A 23,139-nucleotide genomic window follows, 5' to 3' on the forward strand; every position below is an offset into this window, starting at 1 on the left:
TACCAAAACCCAGCACACTGTGACATTTATATGTAACCCAAAGCACTGTTACAAAACTTCTTCAAATTAACGTATTTGGGCTGGTTACTGTGCTAAGTATGTACAATAATTGTGTTTATACAAAGTCCCGAAGCCAGGAAGTAGCTATATTGGGACTCGAACCCAAGATACTGAGTGAAGGACCCCTGAGATGCTTGCTGATCTGCAGGTAACTCACAATGCTCAGGCAGATTCAGCATTGCAGGAGCCACAGAAGAATCACATGTGGAGACTCCTCACACATGATCCCTCTTGTCACTTACTATACCCCTACCCCACCTCCCATCTGCACAGAAACACACAAGAGAAGGCCACATTCATCCATATATAACATCATACAGAAAGTATCATCCAAAAGCATCCAAAGACAGATGATGACTGTATTTGAATTTTGTATACAATGTGGGAGTCTTATTTGTTTTTCTTTCTTTTCAATTAAAACTTTGATTTTCCATGCTGACATAACAGTATGATATCATAAACACTTACATCTTGTCAATTTAAACAAAGCACAAACTATCATATTCATCTGTGAAAGCTTACAAAAGAGGCCAAGGCAGAACTACTTGTAAAAGCTACATTTATTGAAGGTAAGAAATAAATTTGCAAATCACAGAGCTGCCCAGGCACACATTATATGTTTCCTAGCCATGTTCCAATTTAGCCTTTCAGAGTCTTCCATAAAGTCTCTTACAAAATAAGGGAGGAGAAAAGTGTCAATTTGCAATTATGTGTACAAAACCAAACAGTAGCTTTCCAATGAGAATGAGTCTATTAGCTACTTCAACACACATGTGAAGATTGTTCAGGCCCATGCAGCCAAACAGATACAGTTGCATGGGCAGAACTTCCCAAAGCATGATGACTCTACTGATCCAGAGAGGATTCAAGAACACTCTCAAGTTTAGGGAATAGGGCAATGAACAAGAAAAGGTCTAACTCCAGGTGGTGAACCTTTGGCATGGATGCCACGGCAGGCACACTGAGCCCTCACTGTCGGCAGGTGAGCCAAGTTGCCCCAGACAAGGTTTGACAAGTTAGCAGTATTCATACAACAGCAGAGATCACATTAATTGTGCACAAGCGTGCCAAGTGCACTTTTACCTTCCAATAAAAAGCTGTTTATATCACTGAAAGCTCTGTCATTGTGTTTTTAAGACAAAAGATGTGAATGTGTGATTGTTTTCTTCTGAGTGAAAATCACAGTAATCCGGTTTAATTACAATGTTAGCATTTTGCAATAAATAAGGAGTTTAAAGTTACAGTTTGGTGCTCCATCTCTAAAAAGTTCCCCCTCACTGATCTAACATTTGTCCCACTCAATATACACTTTGTCCTTGAGATCATCAACACAGCATTTAATATGCAAAATTTCATTTATCAAAGGGCATGTGCAGGATATATCTGCAAAAGACAATTTCCCATTTTTTGTAATGTTTAGAAGCTGACTTATTTCCTTTTCCTTTTCATCCAGTGGAAGAAATTTGGGGGTAAAATTAAGAAAAAAAAGGAAAAAGATCTCCCAGCTTTTAATGTTGAATTTAACAACTTGTTTCCCTCTAAGAAAATATATTTTTAGCAAAAACCATAAACTAAACAAAACTTTTTCCAATATTTAAATAACTTAAAAGAACATAACTATTTTAATAAGAAAATCTTTTTCTAAGCTACATATCACATTTTCCCTTTTTACCTTTCATGGAAATATGTAAAACAGGGATTAATGATCCTGGACTATAAAGTTACTTGAGTTTGCTTATTAGCAGTCAATAATATAAAGCCACAGAGGATTTTAAATAAAAGAATCTAGCAGTGTAAGATACCTGTTGTAGGGGTATATACTTGATGACTACTGACAGAAATAATAATGTAATTGGAAAATTCTCAAAAAAGAAAGCCAGACTGATTTGCTTGGTTCTCCACAATTTTTTGTTTTACTTTATTGAATAAAACACCTATGTGTGGCCCTGTGATGGCTTTAGTCAAAGTTATCAGAAGATCATAACTAAGAATTCTGTGATACTCGATATTCTTCAACAGGAGAGTTTGATCCTACTTAACTACTACATGTAAGAATTTGTGTAAGTTAGGTATTTTATCCAACACTTTTTTAACTTCTATTTTTGTTCTTCTTCAAGCCCCCATACAAAGGATCTGTTAATACCATTCAAGGTTCTTAACAGAGAATAATCCATACACCCTGATCTCAATTCTCAAGCAGGTGCTTCCCAGTCAGTGGCATGGCTGGTTTCTCTTCCAGTGGAAGACTTTGCTGATCCACCGTAGTCTGTGTGATCTCACCACTGGATTCATCCCAGGAGCAGCTATGCATGGAAAGCCCATATGCACTCCTACTCTGCAAATCATAGTCATGGTATCAGAGGAAAACGCACATGGGCCACTCATTCATTTGTACCTTGAATTTATAAATCTGACACTGCTATAAAAACAGGAATGGAAATGAACAGCTTCATCTGGGTTCATGTGACTATTTTCCCAGAACTGAAAAGCTCTGGTCTTTATGAACTTGATTGCTGTTTTTTAAAATCAGATTCTTAATCAGATTCTTTTCATTTGGTACTAGACGTTTACTGCACTTCTACCAAAAGCAGACACCATAGCCTTTAAAAAAATTCTTCCTAAAAGGAAGCAAAGAGGCCTTACTCAGTGGGCCTGACGCATCAGCAGGGGATGTTGATCTATCTGTGTTTTCTCGTCAGTTTTAAGGTAATCTCTTCATCTAAGAGGACATGAGGAATAAGACTAAATGTCAGGAAAGGAAAGATTGGCAAAAGCATCTGCCTTGCAAGCATGTGGTCCTGAGCTTGATCCCCGGTACCGATTAAAAAAAAAAAAAGGAAAGGAAGGAAGAGGCGGTCAGCACCTACCAAATGCCAGATCTAGGCCAAAAACTGTAAATGGGTAGAAAATATTAAAGTCATAAGCCTCCTAAGAAACACCAGAAGTATTTATTTTTCCCTTTTCATGGACAAGGGAAAAGAAGCTTTAGGAGGTTTCATAATTGCTTGAGATGGTTCCCCAAGTTACAATACAGCTCATATTTTTAACAGGTTCACCACAGGAAAATACATTTAGGATAATTCTAGAATTTAATCTAAGATCTTAGTAGTTCCAGAGTGAAAATGCAATGCTTATTGCAATGCTAACCCCAAGGAGCTATAAATGTCTGTCGACTGAGAAGCTGTCTGAGCTCCTGGACTTACCAGCTACTCGCCTTTGTTGCCATAGATTTATTTTTTTCCAAGATTTCTGGTTTCATCTCCCCACTGGTATGAAAAGATCCCTTAAAATTATTATAAAATTGAGAAGAATTTTATGTGAATAAAATTTCTTCCCACCCCCCCAAATTTTTAAATGTGAAAATTTTGCTATAATCCTCAAAACTCCTAAATTTTAGAAAGTAAGTGTTCATAATTAATCACTTAATGTTTTAGGAAATACAAATCAAGATGATCCAGACTAGAGTTTTGGTAACATTTTTGTTCCTTATTCAATTGTCACTTCCTTCTAATACTAAAGATCTCACCGGCATTTAGATAAAAGGAAAAAATACTAAAAACTATTCTTAAGAATAATTAAAATTAACTCTGCAATTCATAGTAAGAAGAGTTTCTTCTTATATTTTATGTCTCACCTAATCTTAATTTCATGTAAAGGTCTAGCAGGCTTCCTTTAGTGTGTCCTTATTTGAAGTTTTCTTCCTCCAGCTTTAACTAAGAAGTCTATGAGGTCTCTTAGCTATTCTGCTGTTCAAAATTGTGACCCTTAATTTAAGTAGACTTGTTGACTTCAAATTCCAATTGCAGACACAGAGAGATTTAAATTTGACAAAATAATGGAGGTTACACATTACTCAAATGGAAAACAAAACTGGAAATAATCTAAAGGCCATTTTTTGGTTACAGAAGATTGCATCATAATGCCTGGAGTAAAAATAATAGATTTTTCAGAGATGGGATCTCTTCTAGCCACAGCTCGACAAACGCATGCAGATGTACATCTGTGAAATAAATCTGCCACCGGACTGCACCTGGAAATGAGGTCTCAAACAGGAAGCCATTTATTATCACAATAAACTGCATCAGGAATCTACACAGACTCCCCCACCCCTTCAACAATCTAACTTAGAAATTTGAAACATACTGTTTCACTTTTTAAAAAAGTGATGAGAGTTGACTGGAATATAATCCTTAAAAAATGCAAGTTAGGATGGTTTAATACTTTCAGAATTTAATTTCCTTACATTTGAATTTAACGGATGGATTTTGCTCAGTGCCTAAATTAACTCTAATCTTAAATTTTAAAAACAGCATTGTGTTAAGATTTCTTCTAGCAATCTAATTCCTTTCGGGCACCAAGAGGACAGGACGAATAGGAGTTTTTTTCCTTTGAGTTTCCTATCCTTGTCCATGACAGTGCTGATGTGAATTTATATTTTTCATATACTTCTAGGTAGTGAGAACTCCAGATTCCTGTCCCTCTAGACTCTCAAAGTTTGCCAGCTCCAGAAATGCATTGCATTACCTGTATCTTCCTTTTATGACTTCCCTTCAACTATGTTTTGATCTCATCAGCATGGCTGTGTTTTCTAAGCAGAAAAGAAAACTACTAATACTCAAAGGAAATAGCAGTTAGGAAAACTCCAAATTCACTTTAACCTCCCCCCACTTATCCTCCTTCCCAGTGACTTGTGGGTAGGTGGGGCTTCTGAGCCAACTGCCTGCCTTTCCCCAGGCTGCAGTAGTGAGGTAGGAGGCAGATAAGGCACTAGCCCAGGAGAGGCTGGGGCTGGGGCAGTCCCCACCAGGGAGGAGCAACCCCTGGGAAGTAAAACAGCTGGCCTTTGCTCAGTGTATGTCAGACCTTGACACTCCATCAGTCTTCCCAACAAACGTCAGCCAGATCAAGTTTTTACAAAGAAGTGGGATGATGATCCTTGGTGATGCTCTTTAATTTGTCAGCATTATGATTGTGCCTCTATATGAAATAACTATGAAAAGCACCCCATAATATGAATTCCTTCACCACTCTACATAGAATTATACGAAATTAATGAACTTAATGAAACAGAGTCCTATATGAAGTAAAATAATATGTATATTAAAACAGAATTAAAGCTACCATTTGCGAAATAAAAACTAATTTGGAAATGACATAATTTCTAATTGATGTCAGACACCCACTTTCTTGGATTATGCTTAAAGTTAGTTATTATCCAAATGCTTTAGCCACCTCATCTATTTTCGCCACGAAATATCACAAAATGAAGGGGAGAATCCCAAGAGACCGTATGTCATGACAGCATATTCTTTGGTAAAAGAACTCAGCGCTTCTTTCCGTGTGACATTTTGGTGCCTTATTTCTAGCTCTTGTAAGTCATTACCCAGGTTACTAAGTTGATCATTCCAGAAATTTTCCAAGCAAAAAGTTAAGCTGATGAGGATTTCCAAGGTCACCATGCATCTCCCTTTTTGAAAGAAGGTTCTACATATGCCCTTTTCCAGTCTTCAGGCACCTCATCAGTCCTCCACGAGTTCTCAAAAATGATATCTAGCGGTTCTGTGATGACTTCGGCCAATTCATTAAGTACTCTAGGATGCCGGCCATGGGGACCTGTGGATTTGAACATATCTGGGTTATTGAAGGTCTCCTTTTCCCCTTCTTCCCCTAGTCCATCATGGATTCCTGCTCCTGTTTCCAGTCATCCTGTCCCTTCCTGCTTACCATGTGAACTTTTGAAAAAATAGCTTTAAGTATCTTTGCTTTCTGTATATCAGTGTCCTCCTTCAAGCCAATAAAATGAAGAATGTCAATTTTCAAGCTTGTGTTTTATTTTTAAAAAGCTACATTTTCCTCTTATGTTCCTTGTAAGAACATCTTAAATAAAGTATACTTCATAATAGTTTGTATTCATAAATCATATCACTCAATACTGCATATTAGCAACCTCAGTGCCCTGAGAGACCAGGCTAAAGGCTGCCTACTCCTGCCCAAAAGGTCTTTATCTCTGCAGCATGTATGTGCAAGTGCTAATTCAAGATGCATTATCCAAAATTAAAAAAAAGATGCATAATTATGTCTAATCATTATCATCTGTATGCATGAACAACAACTTTCTCACATAGGCATTTGAAAAGCAGAGCTGCACATGAGCTGGGAAGAGATTAGAAAGGATTTCTCACAAAGCAATAACCTCATACAACTCATTTGTTTGTGGCCACAAGTGACAAGGTTCTGAGTTTGTATTATACTAATTACCTCCAAACTCTGATGGGCACTGACAGTTTTAACCCCTTCATTGTCACACTGATCCCCCTAAAACACAGAGACAGCAATAGACTATACAGTTCACTGGCCATCTGTCATGCCATGTCACATATTGAGAATCTCTTGACAAACCCAGAAAGGACAAAAGAAAGGAAGAAAAGGATAATTTGAGGACAGAAAGATACCTGGTCTTTCCTGGCATTTTTCTACTGTTTCAATTCAACTATTTAGTTTAACTGGAAAAACTTCTGGAAAAGGTTGAAACATTTTGTTTTGTTTTGTTTTGAGTTTGTTTTGCTTGGCTTTGTCTGCTCTCTGTCTTTCCAACATTACACCTAGCTTTATCTCTTGAAGCCAAGTGAATACCAAAAAATAATCACATTGCAAACATCATGAAGACTCTCCTAAAGAATCATCCTGCACATTTCTCTAAGGTACAACAATTTGTTTTAGCACATGCCATTCTCACCCCTGCACCAAGAGCCACCTGCTGATGGCAATATGTTAACTAATATGTCTTTATTAATTAGTTTGGCGACAGCATCAAGCCAGCACAACTAAGTAGACAGAAAGTATGACTGTCTCTCCAGAGAAGCAAGCTATTTCCAAGCATCTTTTTTTTATTTGGCCATAACACTAATAAAATATCTTACTAGTAATTAACATATTCAAAAAGTCATCCAAAAAAAGCCCTTCTTTATGACCTGTGGAAAAATGATGCTCTGCCTATCTTAACAAATCAAGTTGTTGTAGAGTCTTGGAAGAGGTGAAAGCAAGTTCTATGAATAAGCAAAGTCAGCTTAATAAAGAGAAGGTTAAGCTGCCGGCTATGTAATTCTCTAAGCGAAGAAATGAAAAGACATTAGCAGCGAAACTTCTACTTACTACTGGGGTAAGATTACTAGATATTTATGTCAGAAAATAACATAAAACAGAAAGATGCTTAGGTTAGAAGGGTGACTAGACACAGAAAGACTTGGCTAGAAAAGCAAAGACCACACAGAAGTCTCAAGTCCACTGCCTGTGTGAGGCAGCATCCTGCTTGCAGTCAGGAAGATGGTCTTGCCTCCAGCAACATGCAAAGGGACAGGGGACGTCTTTAGGGCCACTGTCCCCAGCAGGCATTCATACTTCCCACAAACAGCTTGTCTGCAGATGTAGAGCATGAAGATAGGTCACAAAATCTAACCACAAGCCAGTAGCCTCCATTACCTCTTGTGCTTTGGGGTTCACAAAAAACAAATCACATTCATTCAACAAGCCCAGCCTTGCAGTTAGTTCACTATTTTTCATACTTTGGGGATGAGGGTAGGAGGCAGACAAACAGGATTTCTGCGAGTGGGTCATGGAAAATATCAAGATGTGAGAGCAGGCACAGACAGCGGTAATTAGCTGAGCACATGTTGCTTCACCATCATGCGAAACATCAGTAATAATTTTCCTGTTATGAAAGGCTTCGTGCTCTGGTAGCTGATATGCACTGATGACGTCCTAGAGCCTGGGCCTGAGAGATCTCACTCCTCCCGCAGAACAGAAAGGAGCAGATTTTTTTTAAAGGCTGGCAAGCTTGAAGCAGTACTTACAGTCAAAGATGCACTGCTCAGGGCTGCTCCCCTATGACACATCTCACTCACTCTCATCCTAAATCATGTGTCACACTCCTACAAAATGAAACAGGTCTCTCATCACTCCACCAAGCAAAACAATCTGCTCATAGGTCTTTATATCTTCTTTCTTGGTGACAAGATTGACTTAAAAGTCAAGAAAGTAAATGCTTTGAGCAGGATGTGGTAGCCTATCCCTAAAATGCCAGCACTCTGGGAGGCTGAGGCAAGATAGTCACAAATGCAGGTGCAGCCTGGGCAATTCATGATTTAGCAAGACCTGCCTTGAAATTTAAAAAGGAAGGAAGGAAGAAGAAAGAGAAAAGAAAAGAAAATAGGGTTGGGAATACAGTTTAGTGTAAGGCCCTGGGTTCAATCCCCAGTACTGTAAAGAGAGATAGAAAGGAAGGGAAGGGAGTGGAGGGGAGGGGAGGGGAGAGTGGAAGGGGAGGGGAGAGGAAGGAGACATGAAGGCTGGCAGACAGGGAAGCAGGTGCCTAAATTTAGCCCCTTCTCAAAGTTCATGAAAATCGATGTTGGGGAGAATAATTGCCATGCTATAATTTGGTTTGTAGTACTCCTAAAGATTCCTTCCCTTCATACCCCTACTCTTCCTCTTCCTTTCTTCCTTTCTTCCTTCACTTTTCTTGTTTCTTCTTTCTTTCTCTCTTTCTTTCCTTTCAGATGAGAATATTTTACATTGCTCAGTATGTCTGTAAACTTCTGGGCTCAAGCATCCTCCTGTCATAGCTTCCTAAATAGGTGGAACTCTAGGTGCTCCATGCAATGCTTGCCTAGTTTTCTTATTATCTTATGTCTAAAGTTTGCTTTAAAAAGATTGTCAGCAGTTTGCCTGCGTGTGCCAAATTATCATCTCCCTATTTTAGGAAAACACAGCCACAAGGCTTATACCCCAGGTTGTCTGTTTCTCAGAGCCCTTATGTTAGGGCCACCCAAAACTAACTCGCTACAGAACTAAGGGTCAGTTTCACCTCTGCTAGGCCCTCAGGGGACGTGGGAGCCTCCAGTTTCACAGTCTTGACAGTTTTGCCACAGTGGCCTCCCTATACATATTAGAATTCTAATCTAAGAAACAAGGAGGAACCAAAAAAGTTATTCAATGCAGAAAGAAATTATTATTCTGTGTTTTAAAATTTAAGATTTATGAGATTAGCTTTTTCTCAGTTGATTACTCTGATTTTTAACTGACTTGAAATCTTACTCTTGAGTTTATGATTTTACTCCTAATTAAAGGCAATCAGAGCTATCTGCAGACCAAACCATTTAAAAGTTCTTTTTCTGTTTTAATATTCTTCTACAAGATGTAGTTCAATTGCAGATTTAAAACCAACAGACATAAATTCTCCATATTAGGATGCTCACATAAAAAATTACAACTGGCATGTACAATGAATATTCTGTGCAGTTTCCTCAGTGTTTAAGGGGCAACAGACACTCAGGGAAAAAAATGACGATCTCTTGAATGAGAAAGAGAGAACAAACCTGAATCTTTTGGTGGTTGATAACAAGACACAAAGTTTTTGTTTTGATTTGTTTTTACCTCATAACATACTTAAGCTAAGTTTTCTGACATTCAACTGTGTCACATTGGCTGTTTTTATGGGGCCAAGAAAGGTGAGGATTTACTTAGAAGAGACTTCAATATATCTTCATTTTAACTGTGAGACTCCCCCAGGGCAAAAATAATATTCTACCCGTCTTTCTGTCTCCAAGAAATTGATATTTAAGGTTGTCCACTGTTATTGATGATTGGTTTACTCATTCATAATATTGTTGTGGTTTGTTTAAATGTCTCCTCAAAACCTCATGCAGTCATGGAAGCAGCTGAATCTTGCATTTGTGATTGGTTTGTTGTCTGGCACTGGGATTGGTGGGTTAGTGCTGTACCCGCCCAGGGGTGGGTAACTGGAAAACCAAGTTCCTTTTTCAGAAATTTCAGTCTAGAAAGCTAGATGGGGAATATACATTCTCTTGTCTAAAGAAAACTGATTGACAACATGCTCACCAAGCCTAACTATGTCTTTGTGGTCATCTTTCAGTTTCATGAAAGATCTCTAAGGGTTTCCTCATGGCATCAGTCCTAAAAAGTCCAGGCTGGCTCCCAGACCCCAGAGGACTGCAGGATGCACTGATATTACACAAACACCTGGGGTACCAACATGCCCTGATGTGTCTGTTTTCTACTAAAGGAGACTTACAGGGTAGATTTCCTAGGATTCTATAACCTATAAAAGTTATAGGTTATTCTGCTCCTGCAGAATAATCTACATAGATTTTCTTTCTTTCTTTTTCTCTTTCTTTTTTTCTTTCACTTCAGAAACAAACACTCAAATCTCACCCAACTATAAACTGTCCAGGCCAAGTATCCAATCCGTCTTCATCACAGTGTGTCTTTGGTAGGTGCTGATTTAGTGTTCTATTCCCAAAACAGATTAAGTAGATTATAAGAAACCGCCTCCTCTGGACCACCCAATTTTATCTTCCCTCAAGACTTAATCTGCAGTGTTTCATCAAATGCATAGTATACTGGAGAAGGTGGCTGGAAAATTTCCCACCCACTTATTATTCAAAAACTCTGAAGAACAAATTCAGAGGTTAAAACACAAAAGCATCTGCAAACCCCGACTAAAAAAAAAAAAAAAAAAAAAAAAAAAAAAAAAAAAAAAAAAAACACAAAAGCATCTGCAAACCCCGACTAAAAAAAAAAAAAAAAAAAAAAAACAAAAAAACACAAAAGCATCTTTGTTGATGCTACCCTCAGGGCATTAACTGACTTTATAGTTTTTCCAACTGAATGGCTATGTAAATTCCCGACTTTTTAAAAAAGCACTTGCTGTACTCATCACTGACTGCTCTGAATAAGATGATTTCCCACACAGACAACAACCCACAGGGCTGAGGTCTGCTAGGGGCATCGACTGCTCCAGGAGACTGTACCTTCGATTGCCAGAGCCTCTTCAGACCTGGAGTCAGAAGAAAAGATGAGGAATTTAACTTGCAAAAATTCTGTTCTGTACTTCTAATAATTTTATAATAGTTAACAGCTGGTCACAACCAGAAGCCAGGGCAAGGTCAAACCTTTCAAGAAATTTAGTGGTAGAGCTATAAAGAGGTGATGTGGTAGTTGTAGAGGAAAGTGACTTTAAGAACAGAGAGCTCAAGTGTATTTACAGACTACATGGAAGGATCCCACAGAGAGAGACTAAGAGAAAAAGCAAAGAGATAGTGAGAGACCATAGTCATCATTAGGTCAAGAGAAATCCTTAAGGAAGGGATTAGTCTCAGAGGGAAGGGTAACTCATTAACAACAACACAGCTTAGGGAGACCAGCGGGGAAAGGAAGTCAATCCATTTGGAGGTGAAGGAAAGAGGCAGGGAGCTAAGGAGCAGTGGACTTCTTCCTGAAGGAGGGTGCCAGGCCCCACAGAATGTCCCACAGAGGCAAGGGCAGAGCTCTAAAGAGAAGGGCAGGGGTCTCGCGCTGGGATATTGAGCTGCCTCCTTTCGAAGGCAGTGTGGACTGGAAGGCATGGAAAGACAGTGACGTGAGCTTTCAGTTTCTCTCTAAATCATGCTTTGAGTTCTCTGAATACCACTCCAACCTCCCAGCACATTGAACTGTAAACAGAGAGCTGACCAAGCAGCCAGTCCTCTAGAGTTCTTTGAAATGCATTCTGTGGCTATTTAGATGAAGCATATTGCTGATTGGGTCTTACACAGGCTCCTGGGCAACTCTCTCCAATCCCTCTTCCTCCTCTCCCTGTCTTTCCCTCATCCACATACTCACTGAAAATAATCCATATCATGTGCTAACGGTCTTTGAAATCACCACCAACAGTAATCTGCTTTCTCCAATTATCATCCATAGATAATTGCCAATAGCAGGATGTTTGCAATATACACTGTGATTATTTCCTCCAGGCCCAGTAACAGTGAAACTTTTAATATTTACTGGGTGAGCTCTCTCAGAAATAGGCAGTGTGCTAAGAATGTTCTTACATGGAGTCTCCCCTTTTCTGTTTATCTACTGCTTGGTGATCCTGGACTCAACTTTATAAATGAAGAGGCAGAGGCCTTAAAATATAAAAGGACAAGCTGCTAACAGGGGTACAGTGGGTCTGTTCAACAGCAAGGCTCAACCTAGTCAAACTACTTCTGCACACTGTACTCTTTCCCAGTTGGGATCTGTGATGGTTTGGTAGTGTCTCCCAAAATTCACATCCACTTAGAACCTCAGAACATGAGCTTAGATTGGAAATCAGGTTCTGTGCAGATTTTATTTAGTGTAGAACCTCAAGAAATCAACCTGGACTTAAGTGCAGGAATTCTAAATCCAATCACTAATTTCATTCTAAGAAAAGGACACAGAGAAAAAGCTACATGAAGACAGAAGCAGAGGTTGGAGCGATGCTGCCACAAGCCAGGGAATGTCAGGAGCCTCCAGAAGCAGGAAGAGGCAAAGAAAGTTTCTCTCCTATAAGCTTTTACAGAGAGCACAGTTCTGCTGACATAATGGCTTTATAATTTCAGCCTCCAGGGCTATGACAGACCGTGTTTCTGTGATTCTAAACCACCCAGTCAGTAGCCCTAGGACACTAATGCAGAGCCCTTCTTGAGATAAAAAATTTCTCAAATGCTTTTGGGAATACTTTTAATTGCTCCATTTAATGGGTAGTATATGCAAATATGATTTTGGGCAAAGGGTATTTTATTTTTACCAGAATAAAAAGTATACAAAATGCTTATTTATATATTATGTTTAATGGCATACATAAGGTTGTAGTCAGGGATTGCAAGGGAGTAGATTTAATACAGGACTCATATATCTATAAGATTATCTTATAACATTTACCAAAAAAGTCAAATGCAGAAGACTGCAAGAGATCTGTCCTCACACTAGAGATGCAAAGAATCCAGCCGAGGGCCTTAGCGTCTACAGCAGGGTCTCCTGCAAGACTGTATCAAGGATCTGCACCAAAACCTTCCACCAGGGGTGGAAACTAGCAGGTTGGGGTGGTGGAGGTGAAGGAGCTGTGCCAGAAGGCTGAGGAATCTGCACTGGAACCAGGAAGCAACCCTCAAGGCCAAGAATAGAGCTCCCCAAAGAGAAGAGAACAGCAGCCATCCCCAAAGACAGTGAGGATGGGAACAGCTAAGTTTGTATCAGGAAAACCAGGCATAACGAAGCTACTCAGAGGAAAGCATGCAGTCTTCCCCTCCCGCTCTTTTGTCTGCCCTTGGAACAATCCTCCAGTGGCTCTTCCATGCCCAGAACCACTTAAATTGACCATCAATTAAGCCACCGCACATAATATCTGTATTTTTTCCTATTCAGTGAGTCATATGAACTACTTAATTGTGTACAAAAAAGCAATTTATAAAAATTCACTAAAAAGACTGCATTTTTTGTGGACTGCATGTCAACCAGAATGCAGAGCAAGACTGAACTATTTGCTCCAACATCAAAAATAGCAAATTATCAACACACAAGATGACGTCTTTTCTTTTTGCTAAAATCATCTATGGATTTATTTATTCTTTACTTGATGATCTGTAATTTGTTTTAAGATGCAAGATAAAAGGGAATGTTTGAAGGGTTACCTTCAAGCATTTCTATACTAATAATACACTGTAATTGTTGATATAATTTATTTCCAATGAATCAAAATTGAATATAACTACCAGTACTTTTTCTGTCTTGATATCACTTTTTAAAGAATGAGTTTAATATGGGATGTAGGAATATTTGAGCTCTATGAGGTTTTATTTTCAGGAGAAATATCTTTGGATATATTTAATGATATATATAATGATAAATCTTCATCATTTCCATCCTGAACAACTTTTCTGATTCTCTGACAGGTAAAAATTCTCCAGCTGGAAAACACTGGGCTATTTCATACCAGGTATTCTCCAATACTTTGGTTCTTGGAGATATTTGTATTCTTAAAAAATATTAAGGAACCTTCCTGTGTTTGATGGGCATTTGGGTTGTTTCCAAGATTTGGCTATTACAAATTGTGCTGCTATAAACATGGGGGCACATAAATCACTGTGGCATGATGTTTTCAATTCTTCTGGAAAAATATCCAGAATAGTAATAGCTGTATTGAATGAGACCTCCAATCCTAGTTTTGTTTTTTTTGGTTGGGTTTTTTTGTACCAGGGATCGAACTCATAACCTCGCACTTGCCAGGCAGACATCTGTGTCCCAACTCAGTTCTAGTTTTTTGAGGAATCTCCATAGTGATTTCCACAGGGTTGTAGCAGTCTACAACCCCACCAACAGTGGAGAAAGGTTCCTTTTTTCTCACAGCCCCAACAACATGTCTTATTGGTTGATTTCTTGATGACAGCTATTCTTTCTGGAGTGAGATGGAATTTTAGTGCTGTTTTAATTTGCATTTCTTAAATGACCAGTGGTTATTTTTATGCAATGGAGTACTGCTCAGCTATAAAAAAGGATAAACTTGAGGCTCTTGTAGGTAGATAGGTGAAACTTGAGATCATACATAAGTGAAATAAATCAGACTCAGATGTGTAAATATCATATTGTCTCCCTATGTTAAAAAAACACTGGAAGAGTAAATAAGATCATGTAAAGAAAGTACTCAAAAGGAAAAAACAACTGGGATAGGGGAAAGGAGAAAAGAAAAAAGGAAAAAGATTACATGCATATGTATATACATATATATGTGTGTATGAATAAGTGTGCAAGATAGATAACTATACTACTAATCTCCGTTCATCAAAAAGAACAGCTTCTGTTTTCAGTTTGATCATTTCTTAGATGAAATATATGAATCTTGCTCCACACAGATGTATCAAAGGTAGAAGTATTGGAATAGCCTCTTTATACAACTGTAGATGTGATTTTTGATTCCATGCAAATGATAACAGGTGGCTTCTAAAAATACCAGTCACGATGTGAAATCTGAAACCGTATCAACAAGCTTTCTGTACCCTAGCTATGCCACTGTAATTACTACTCTATCTTCTACTTTTAATGGACTCTTTCCCATGTGCACATTTACACCATGCAATGGTCACTGGCAAGTGCTGGATTTCTAAAGTATCCCAAACGCTGACACACATCATTTTCTACACACACACTTGCTACTACGAAGTGACAGTGACAGGAAAAGGTTTAGGAGTGAGGTGTAGAAGAAAGGGCCTGCAAGGTAGCCTGATGTCATTGTGCCCAAAGTGGGCACAGGGTGTGTGTGTGTGTGTGTGTGTGTGTGTGTGTGTGTGAGAGAGAGAGAGAGAGAGAGAGAGAGAGAGACAGAGACAGAGACAGAGACAGAGACAGAGATGGGGACAGAGAGAAGAGGACAGAAAGAGAGAGAGAAACAGAGACAGAGATCCCTAAGGTAGAGAATGGAGGACACAGGGGACCTGCCCACAGCAAACCTCCAGGATTCCTGGCATTCACCCTTGTGAAATCCCCTGGGGAGAGCAGCCCAGGGCTGAGGATCTGCTTTGTCTCTGGATTCAAACCACAGCCCCTCACTTCCTGGATGGGCAGCACTGGGCTCCTTTACCCTAACCTCCTTTCTCTCTCTCTCTCTCTCTCTCTCTCTCTCTCTCTCTCTCTCTCTCTGCTTTAGCTGTCCCTCTACAACACAGGAGCAATAGTAGTACCTCCCTCTCAGAGAATCTCATAAAGATAAAATCAGCTAATAAGCATAAAGCTGCTGAGAACAGTATTTGGCCATGTAAATCTACCTGTCTGGATGCTTCTCCTAGTATGTACCCTACACAAAGAGAGAGTCATGCATCTTAGTTCAATCACTGAGGGACGTAAACCCACCCCACAGGAGGCATAGATACTTAAGCACATCTGTATTTTTTTATTTTTTTTTTGATACCAGTGATCCAACTCATGACCTTGTGCTTGCCAGGCAGGCACCTAAGCCACTGGAGCTAAATCCCTGACCCAGGCACTTCTTTGAAACAAAAACATAATGGACGTTTGGCAGCTTTTATTAAGTTAGTCACCCACAAATGTTATTAAAATAAATCATGAATAATGTACGTGCTTTAAGCACTGTTTAGCCATTAACTTTAAAACATTTCATTTAGCTTTGTGAAGCATGCCCTATAGAACATAACTACTATAGTAGTAGTTCTCAGCTTGATGAAGCATAAAAGACCTCTTTAATTGTTTTAAACCTCAGACTTTTCCCACAGACGTAAGAAAACGTGCTGCACACACACAAGCACACAAACACACAGAGCACAACCTTACTATTATGTTTTTCTTACTTCCTTTTTATCTTTTCATTAAAAAATATTGCTTTAAAAGTGACCGAGAATTTAAGAACAGCTACAAATATATTCATAAGGAACGTATTTATGCAGAGATTCACTGACAACAGCTGATATCCAAATAGGTCCCAGGACTCGTGTATTAATTCCTCAAGAGTCTGTGTTCCTTGGATTGAAAGTATTTTCCCAGGGGAATGGAAACACTGGAGGCTAAAACTGGATTACCAAAGAAGTTCAAATACATTACAATTTTTAAAATTATTAATTGAGTACAAGTCAAACCCCAGAATCCCAGCTTCAAATACAAGAGCAGCCTCTAGATGTTGCCCTTGTTAATGTACAGTATTTCAGGAAGCTCAAGGCCAACATTTTTTTTTTAATGTCTTAACTCAGAATACTGTACTTGGTTTTCTTCTCCACATAATCTCCCCACAGATGGGCCTTATATTATTGCATTGTTCATCCCATTTGGAATGTTACCCAGAGCAGCAAAGATGTTAAACAGTGAACACAGAAAATCCCTCCTCAAGTCTGCAGAATCCACAGTTTCACAGAAAACACAGAATGGACCTAAGTTTCTTGGAACCAATACAGATTCATGGAAAATATTTTTGAATTTTCTTCAGAAAATTTAAAGTAGGACAACAAGGATTTCCAAATTTTTCTTCTCTGTATGACATAGGAGCCAATTCCAAGTGCTGACATTTGTCCTTCAGACACACACACACACACACACACACACACACACACACACACACACAGCTGCTGACATCACATTTAGGAACAAGTCTTCCATGTTTTTTTTTTTTTTTAATTGGTATCGGGGATCGAACTCACGACCGCCTGCTTACAAGGCAGGTGCTTATGCCACTGAGCTAAATCCCCAGCCCCTAAGTCTTCCATGTTTTACTTCTAGACTTCTCAATCACTTTGAGACTAAAATAAAATAACCTTTCATATTAAAGAAGTTGCTTTTTTATTTTTGGATATAATGTGCAAAATCATGCTACTTAACGCTACATTATATTCACAGATCATGCGGGTTAAATAAAGACACCTTGCTGATTTTCTTAATATAGAGTCAGCTAAGATTAGTTATGCATCTGCCACCTTAACATTCAAATTGGGGGTGGAAAGAAGCCTCAGTTAAAAATCACACTTGCATTGTAAGTACTTAGAATTTCATGGTTCATTTAAGAGCAGCACAATCAAGAATTTAATTATGTCAGAAAGAACAGTATCTTTTTAACAGCTGAAATTATATCCCCCTCTAGGCCTTTCCCCCACCCCACAAAATGAATCATTTTTCCTTAACCTCTGTGGACTTGTTTTCTTGTCTATGAAATAAAGAGTTTGGTTAGATGATGATTTTAAAATACCCTCTGGTTCTATCATGCTGTGATTTTAAATTTCTAGAGAACAGACTGATGAGCAGCCAGAGAGGGAGGAGCAGAGCCAAGACACTATGGGAATTTGGTCAACTCAGTTCCTAACGGGGCAGTATTTCCCCTGGTACCCAACAAGAGTCCTGCAGGGCGGACAGTGGACTGGCAACTCAGAGCTGAAAGACAAGAAAATAATGTGTCATGAAAGTTGTATCAAAACTTCAATTGGCTTTAATATTTAAAATCTGTCTATCCCTAGGACTGCCCCCCAATTTTGTCTACCATGTGCTATTTAAAAATTATTAAATCTAAACAAACACAGATTCCTCCCAAGTAATACTGGAGTGTTACATCATAAGAACCAGCAATATAACTATGGGAAGGGAAGATTTGTTTTTGACCAATAAATCTAATAGTGTGAGCACCAAAGTACAGTGCTTATGTTCTGTGAGCTATTATACCATATAATCCTTTGTGCCATGGAATTAGTTAAATAATTCACTCTGATGACGGATAATATGTTGATTGATTTAAAGGAAGGTCTAACTGGTGATGAATCATGTCAAGTTCATGGAAGAACCAGAAGTAGGCCTCGGTTCTTTGTATGCCATTCTAGGGTGTAGGTAACAGGAAACATTACTGTCATCATTCTGTCTTCCGGCGGGATGCAGAGAATAAGCCACAAGGCATGTAAGTAACCAACATAATTTCAAATTTTACCATGCTCTGTAAAAATACTAAGAGAGTGATGTGATAGGAAGGGGTGGAGGGCAAATTTGTAAGTGATGATCTCTCTGAGAAAGCAACATGATAAAATTGTTAAATCGTTTACATAAAAACCATAACATGGTTTTTAATCCTGGTTAGCTACATTATCCTCTAAGTGGATACTGTTACTCTGTTTAAAGATCATAATGGACCTTAGCCTGTCTATTTCCCATCCCCATTCAATCTGTCTTTCAACTCACTATTATTATATTTTTATTGTGTTTATTACATGAAACCTTATTAATATTCTTCGGTTTAAAATCAAACAAGTATGTCCATTACCTGAGTTAAGTTGTCTTTTGAGTGACTATCAGGGAATTTTAGAAAGAAAGCTCATCTTCTCTCATGCTAGTGCTGTCATACATCTAATACTCATTTTAGAAATATTTTTAAACATTTCTTTTGAATCTGTATTCAGACAAAACTGCAGGTTCCACTAAACAAACCTATACTGGGGGAAAATGTGTGTAGAGGACAGAACTGTAGGAATGATCCCGATAATTCTTGCCTTTGTAGTCTCCTTTCCCTTCTCTCAGGCTGGAACCTAGGCTTACGTAATATCACTCCCACAAGACAGTTACAGGAAATGACAAAACAGAGATTATTCAAGTTGGCCGATTTGAATACCATAAGCCCTTTAAAGCATAGTGTTTCTCTGGCTATAAAATAAGAAGTCAGAAAGGAGCAAATCATGAGACACACTCAACCCACCATTGCTGGTATGAATGTAGGAGCTTAATGGGAAAAGCAAAGAGAAAGCCCTCAGACACAGAGAAAAGGCCTCTGGTCACCAGTGAGCTAAGGAGACAGGAGCATCACAGCTAAGACTGCAAGGCAATAGTGTCTTCCAGAAATCTAAATAAGCGTGGAAGTAGACTTCTCCCCCAGAATCTCCAGGTAAGAGCCTAGGCTGGTGATAGCTTCAGTTTGGTCTTGTAAGACTCTGAGCCTAGAATCTGATCAAGCTGAATTTTGATCTACAGAACCATGAAATAATAAATGGTTGATATTTTTAGCCACAGACAGTGGTAATTCATTATACAACTATTAGAAAACTCATACAACATGTAACTGGATTTATCAGCTGCAGTGTTCAGTTAAACAGCTAAACAATGACTCCTTCCCTTTTTCCAAATGTATGTTATTAATTCTTGTGAAAAGAATGGTAGTCACTGGGCAGAATGGGATGAGGGCGGTGATGGCAAGGCTGGATCCAGCATGGGACCGACTCATGGGAGACATCACCTGCCCAGTGGGCAGGCTTGAGCCACGTGTGATGGGAATCGGGGCACAACAGAGGATTTTCTTGCCATGTATTATGGGGGTCAGAGGTAGCAAGGAGATCATGAAATTATTTTTAAAATGTTATGTACTAATGACATTTTACTGGTTTCAAATTCACAACCTGACATGCAGAAAATTCAGGAGCATTTAGATATTGCAGCAAATAAGACCACAGTGTGTTCCTCTATTTAATGAACCATTTTTTATTTCCTTTTTCCTTAGTACCAAAAAAGGCTTTAGTTTCAAGATCTATGACTAACAGATTGAGGCTCTTTGATGGAGCTCTGGTCAGGGGTTTGTAAGAAGACATAATGGAAGCCATTGTTGGGCCTCACTCTTATAAAAACCTCCAAAGCTAGTGTTTCAGAAGAGACCAGGTTGAGGTGACAGGCCATGAGATGGAGGAAGTCTGCATACCTGAGTCCCAAATGAAAGAAAATCTCCAGAGACCCACACAGGACTTTGCTGAGCCTACTATGCTAATGTTTTGAGGGGTGGAGGTAGGAGCAGCTATTTTTTACTGAAGCACAGCCTAACTTATTCTGAATAATGACACATATGTTTTCTTGTTCAATTTAACAGCTTTACTAACAGTCTAACCTAAACATTACATGGAATTTGAATGTCAAATTTAATTAATATTATAAGAAATTCCTACTCTGACACATCTTGATATTTACACAGTATGATTACTGTCTTACATAAAACTATAATAAGAACCCATATAAATCCTGATTATAAATATATAAATACATACATACATACATACATACATGTAAATTTATGCACATTTACTAATGATAGAAATAATAATAAACTTGCTCCAGCAGTGGAGAATTAAAGTATACTTATCCTTAAATCCATTTTAATCCCCTCTCCCTCCATCCTCAGATCAGGATCCAGGCCCGCTCCTCTGATCTTTTCAGCCTAATTTAAAGACTGTCAATTTGGAACAAAGACAAGCAATTGTGAAGACTATCAAGGGCTCTGTATAGGGAAAGACTCACAATGAGAAGGTAAAATTGTTTTCCTGAACATTCAGGAAAGGTGTTAACCATTTATCAACCAAGAGGCAGAAGTGAACACGAAGGGCTTCTCTTGTCCAAGCACCCATTTTCCCATTTACTTGCAATGAATTTCAAAAGACCTAAGAAGAGACAAAGGGCTAATACATATTCCTTAATGTACAAGATTATAATTAACCTAATGTCTGTTTCAAATTTACTATTATCTATTAAGGAATAAATAATTTTACAGGCCTCTAATGTAGCTCTGAAGCTTTGAATCACTGACCATAACTAATAAGCAGTTTAATAGAAAGAATACCCTAAATTGAGCCACACACCACAATTTCACTGAGCATAAATCATCATCATTTTTAATGCAAGGGCAACAGCAAATCTCTGTAATTACTGGGTGCATTTTGAATCACTTTTATTATTACTGCACCGGTCCCATTAAAAATCCAAAACACTGAACTGCATGGAATATAAAACTGGAATTATGATACACTGCAAACTCTAATTGAAATCCATAAATTTCGCACTATTATTCAGAATTATTTTGTTGCTCAAGAACTTCAGCAGAATTAACTTTGAAAGCATTTGCTCTATCTACAGCAATAAGTAAGACTATTTTACACTGCCAAAGTTGAGAAGTTGTTTTTGGGGTGGATTATCCAGATCATTTTTATACACTCAGGACTCTATATTTCTAGAGGAAATATTCATATGAAAAAGTAGAATAACTATATCAAACAATATATCTTCTAGAAAAGAATATAAGATGGGGGACTGGGGATTTAGCTCAGCGGCGTAAGTGCCTGCCTTGCAAGCAGGCAGTCGTGAGTTCGATCCCTGGTACCGATAAAAAGGAAAAAGACAACAACAAAAAAAAGAATATAAGATGATGTGCCCTTTCTTGTGTCTCTATCACCCATCACAAGTGACCATACAACATAAGCATTAATTTCCTTACTAAAGTGACTGAAGACTATCATTAAATCTGTTAAAGGATAGCAGGGGCATTATGGCAGCACTCTTACAAGAAGTGAACGCGAGACGAATGAATGTAATTTTGATGGCCATACTCTGAACATAACTTTCTAAGTTTAATGACTACTAACTTTTAAAAGTCTCATAAAAATCCTTAATAGTACCCTGATAAACATTTTTTAATAACTATGAGTCAAGTTGTTTTCCTATACACATGAGTTTATGCAAATGGCATTTCGGGCATAATTGCTAGGTATGAGGAAGAATGTGATATTTCATGTTTAAATATCCCTTGCTCAAAATGCTCAGAACCAGAAATGTTTCAGATTTTAGGTTTTTTTGAGTTGGAGAATATTTACCTACACAAAATGTGGTATCACGGGAGTAGAATCAAACCCTAAAAACAAAATTCACTTAGGTTTCATATATACCTTATACACATAGACTGAAAGGTAATTTTATGTGATATTTGTAATAATTATATGTATGAAATAAAATTGCATGGTATGGAATTTTCCATTTGTGGTATCATGCTTAGTGCTTGAAATATTTCAAATTTGGGAGCTTTTGGTTTAGACTTCTTTGGATTAGAAATGTTCAATCTGTAGGTGTGTCTTTTAAGATGCCAAATATTGAAATTTATGTGACTATATGCAAATACACTAGTTACTATCAGTATCATCAGTTGATCATGCAATACAATTCATTTTATTAAAATTACAATTTTCTATATATTGACTTATTAACTTCACTATCATCCACAATAAAGGTCCCACCACTGCAAAACCAACAATTTTCTCACAATATTATCATAACACCACAGGCAGTCTTTTATAAATAATATGCATTCTAATTTTCTATTCGCAGTGTATCAGCATCTTGAAGACCTTAACTTCCTTTGAGGAGTTCAGTTTTAAACATACTTTTCCAATTACTGCCGAGGAAGGAGGCTCACGCTGCCTATTACGCATCCCTTTCCCGCAACACAGGTCTGCTAATTGTCCCTCCCTGCCAGACTGTTCCCACGCCTGCTCCCCACTCATGTGCAGACCTGGTTTTCTGTCCAGCCTTTATATTTAAATTCCCCCAACTACCTCATCCTGGAAAATTTCTCCTCTCTATTTTCAACTTTCAATGCATTTAATAACTGGGCTGATTTCTTATGTTTGTCATCTTAAGCAGCCCCTTAGCTTATACATTTAATATTTTACAAATTTTTCTTTTCTTATCACTTATGATTTCAACAACTGAGACCCAGTCTTAGCATTTAACTAAAGAAAATCACCTGTAATTCTAAATAATAAGATTTGTACAATTTCAGAACTAGGTATCCTTCCTTATTTATATCCAATTATTGTAAATTCAGATCATTATAGCAAATTTGGCTCCAAGGAAACTTGAATGCACAAATAACAATATGGAAAATTCAATAGTAAAAGTATTAAAGTTAAAATTTTCTCTCTCAAGACTCGAGGTTGTGTTTCT

The 23,139-nt window shown here is 38.1% G+C and overlaps 1 protein-coding gene across 1 annotated transcript in view; it reads right to left on the reverse strand.

Annotated features, from left to right (window-relative positions):
* Nucleotides 1-602: 602 nt before the first annotated feature.
* Samd5 (sterile alpha motif domain containing 5) overlaps nt 603-23,139 on the reverse strand; it is a 46,361-nt gene continuing 23,824 nt past the window's right edge. The window contains exon 2 of the mRNA XM_003466358.4: nt 603-5,673. Coding sequence (XP_003466406.1) covers nt 5,611-5,673 — 63 coding nt within the window. The 3' untranslated portion in view covers nt 603-5,610. The remainder of the gene's footprint in view (nt 5,674-23,139) is intronic.

Source organism: Cavia porcellus, unplaced genomic scaffold (genome assembly GCF_034190915.1).
Source record: "Cavia porcellus strain 051 isolate PalLab524CR breed Dunkin Hartley unplaced genomic scaffold, mCavPor4.1 scaffold_22, whole genome shotgun sequence".
NCBI lineage: Eukaryota > Metazoa > Chordata > Mammalia > Rodentia > Caviidae > Cavia > Cavia porcellus.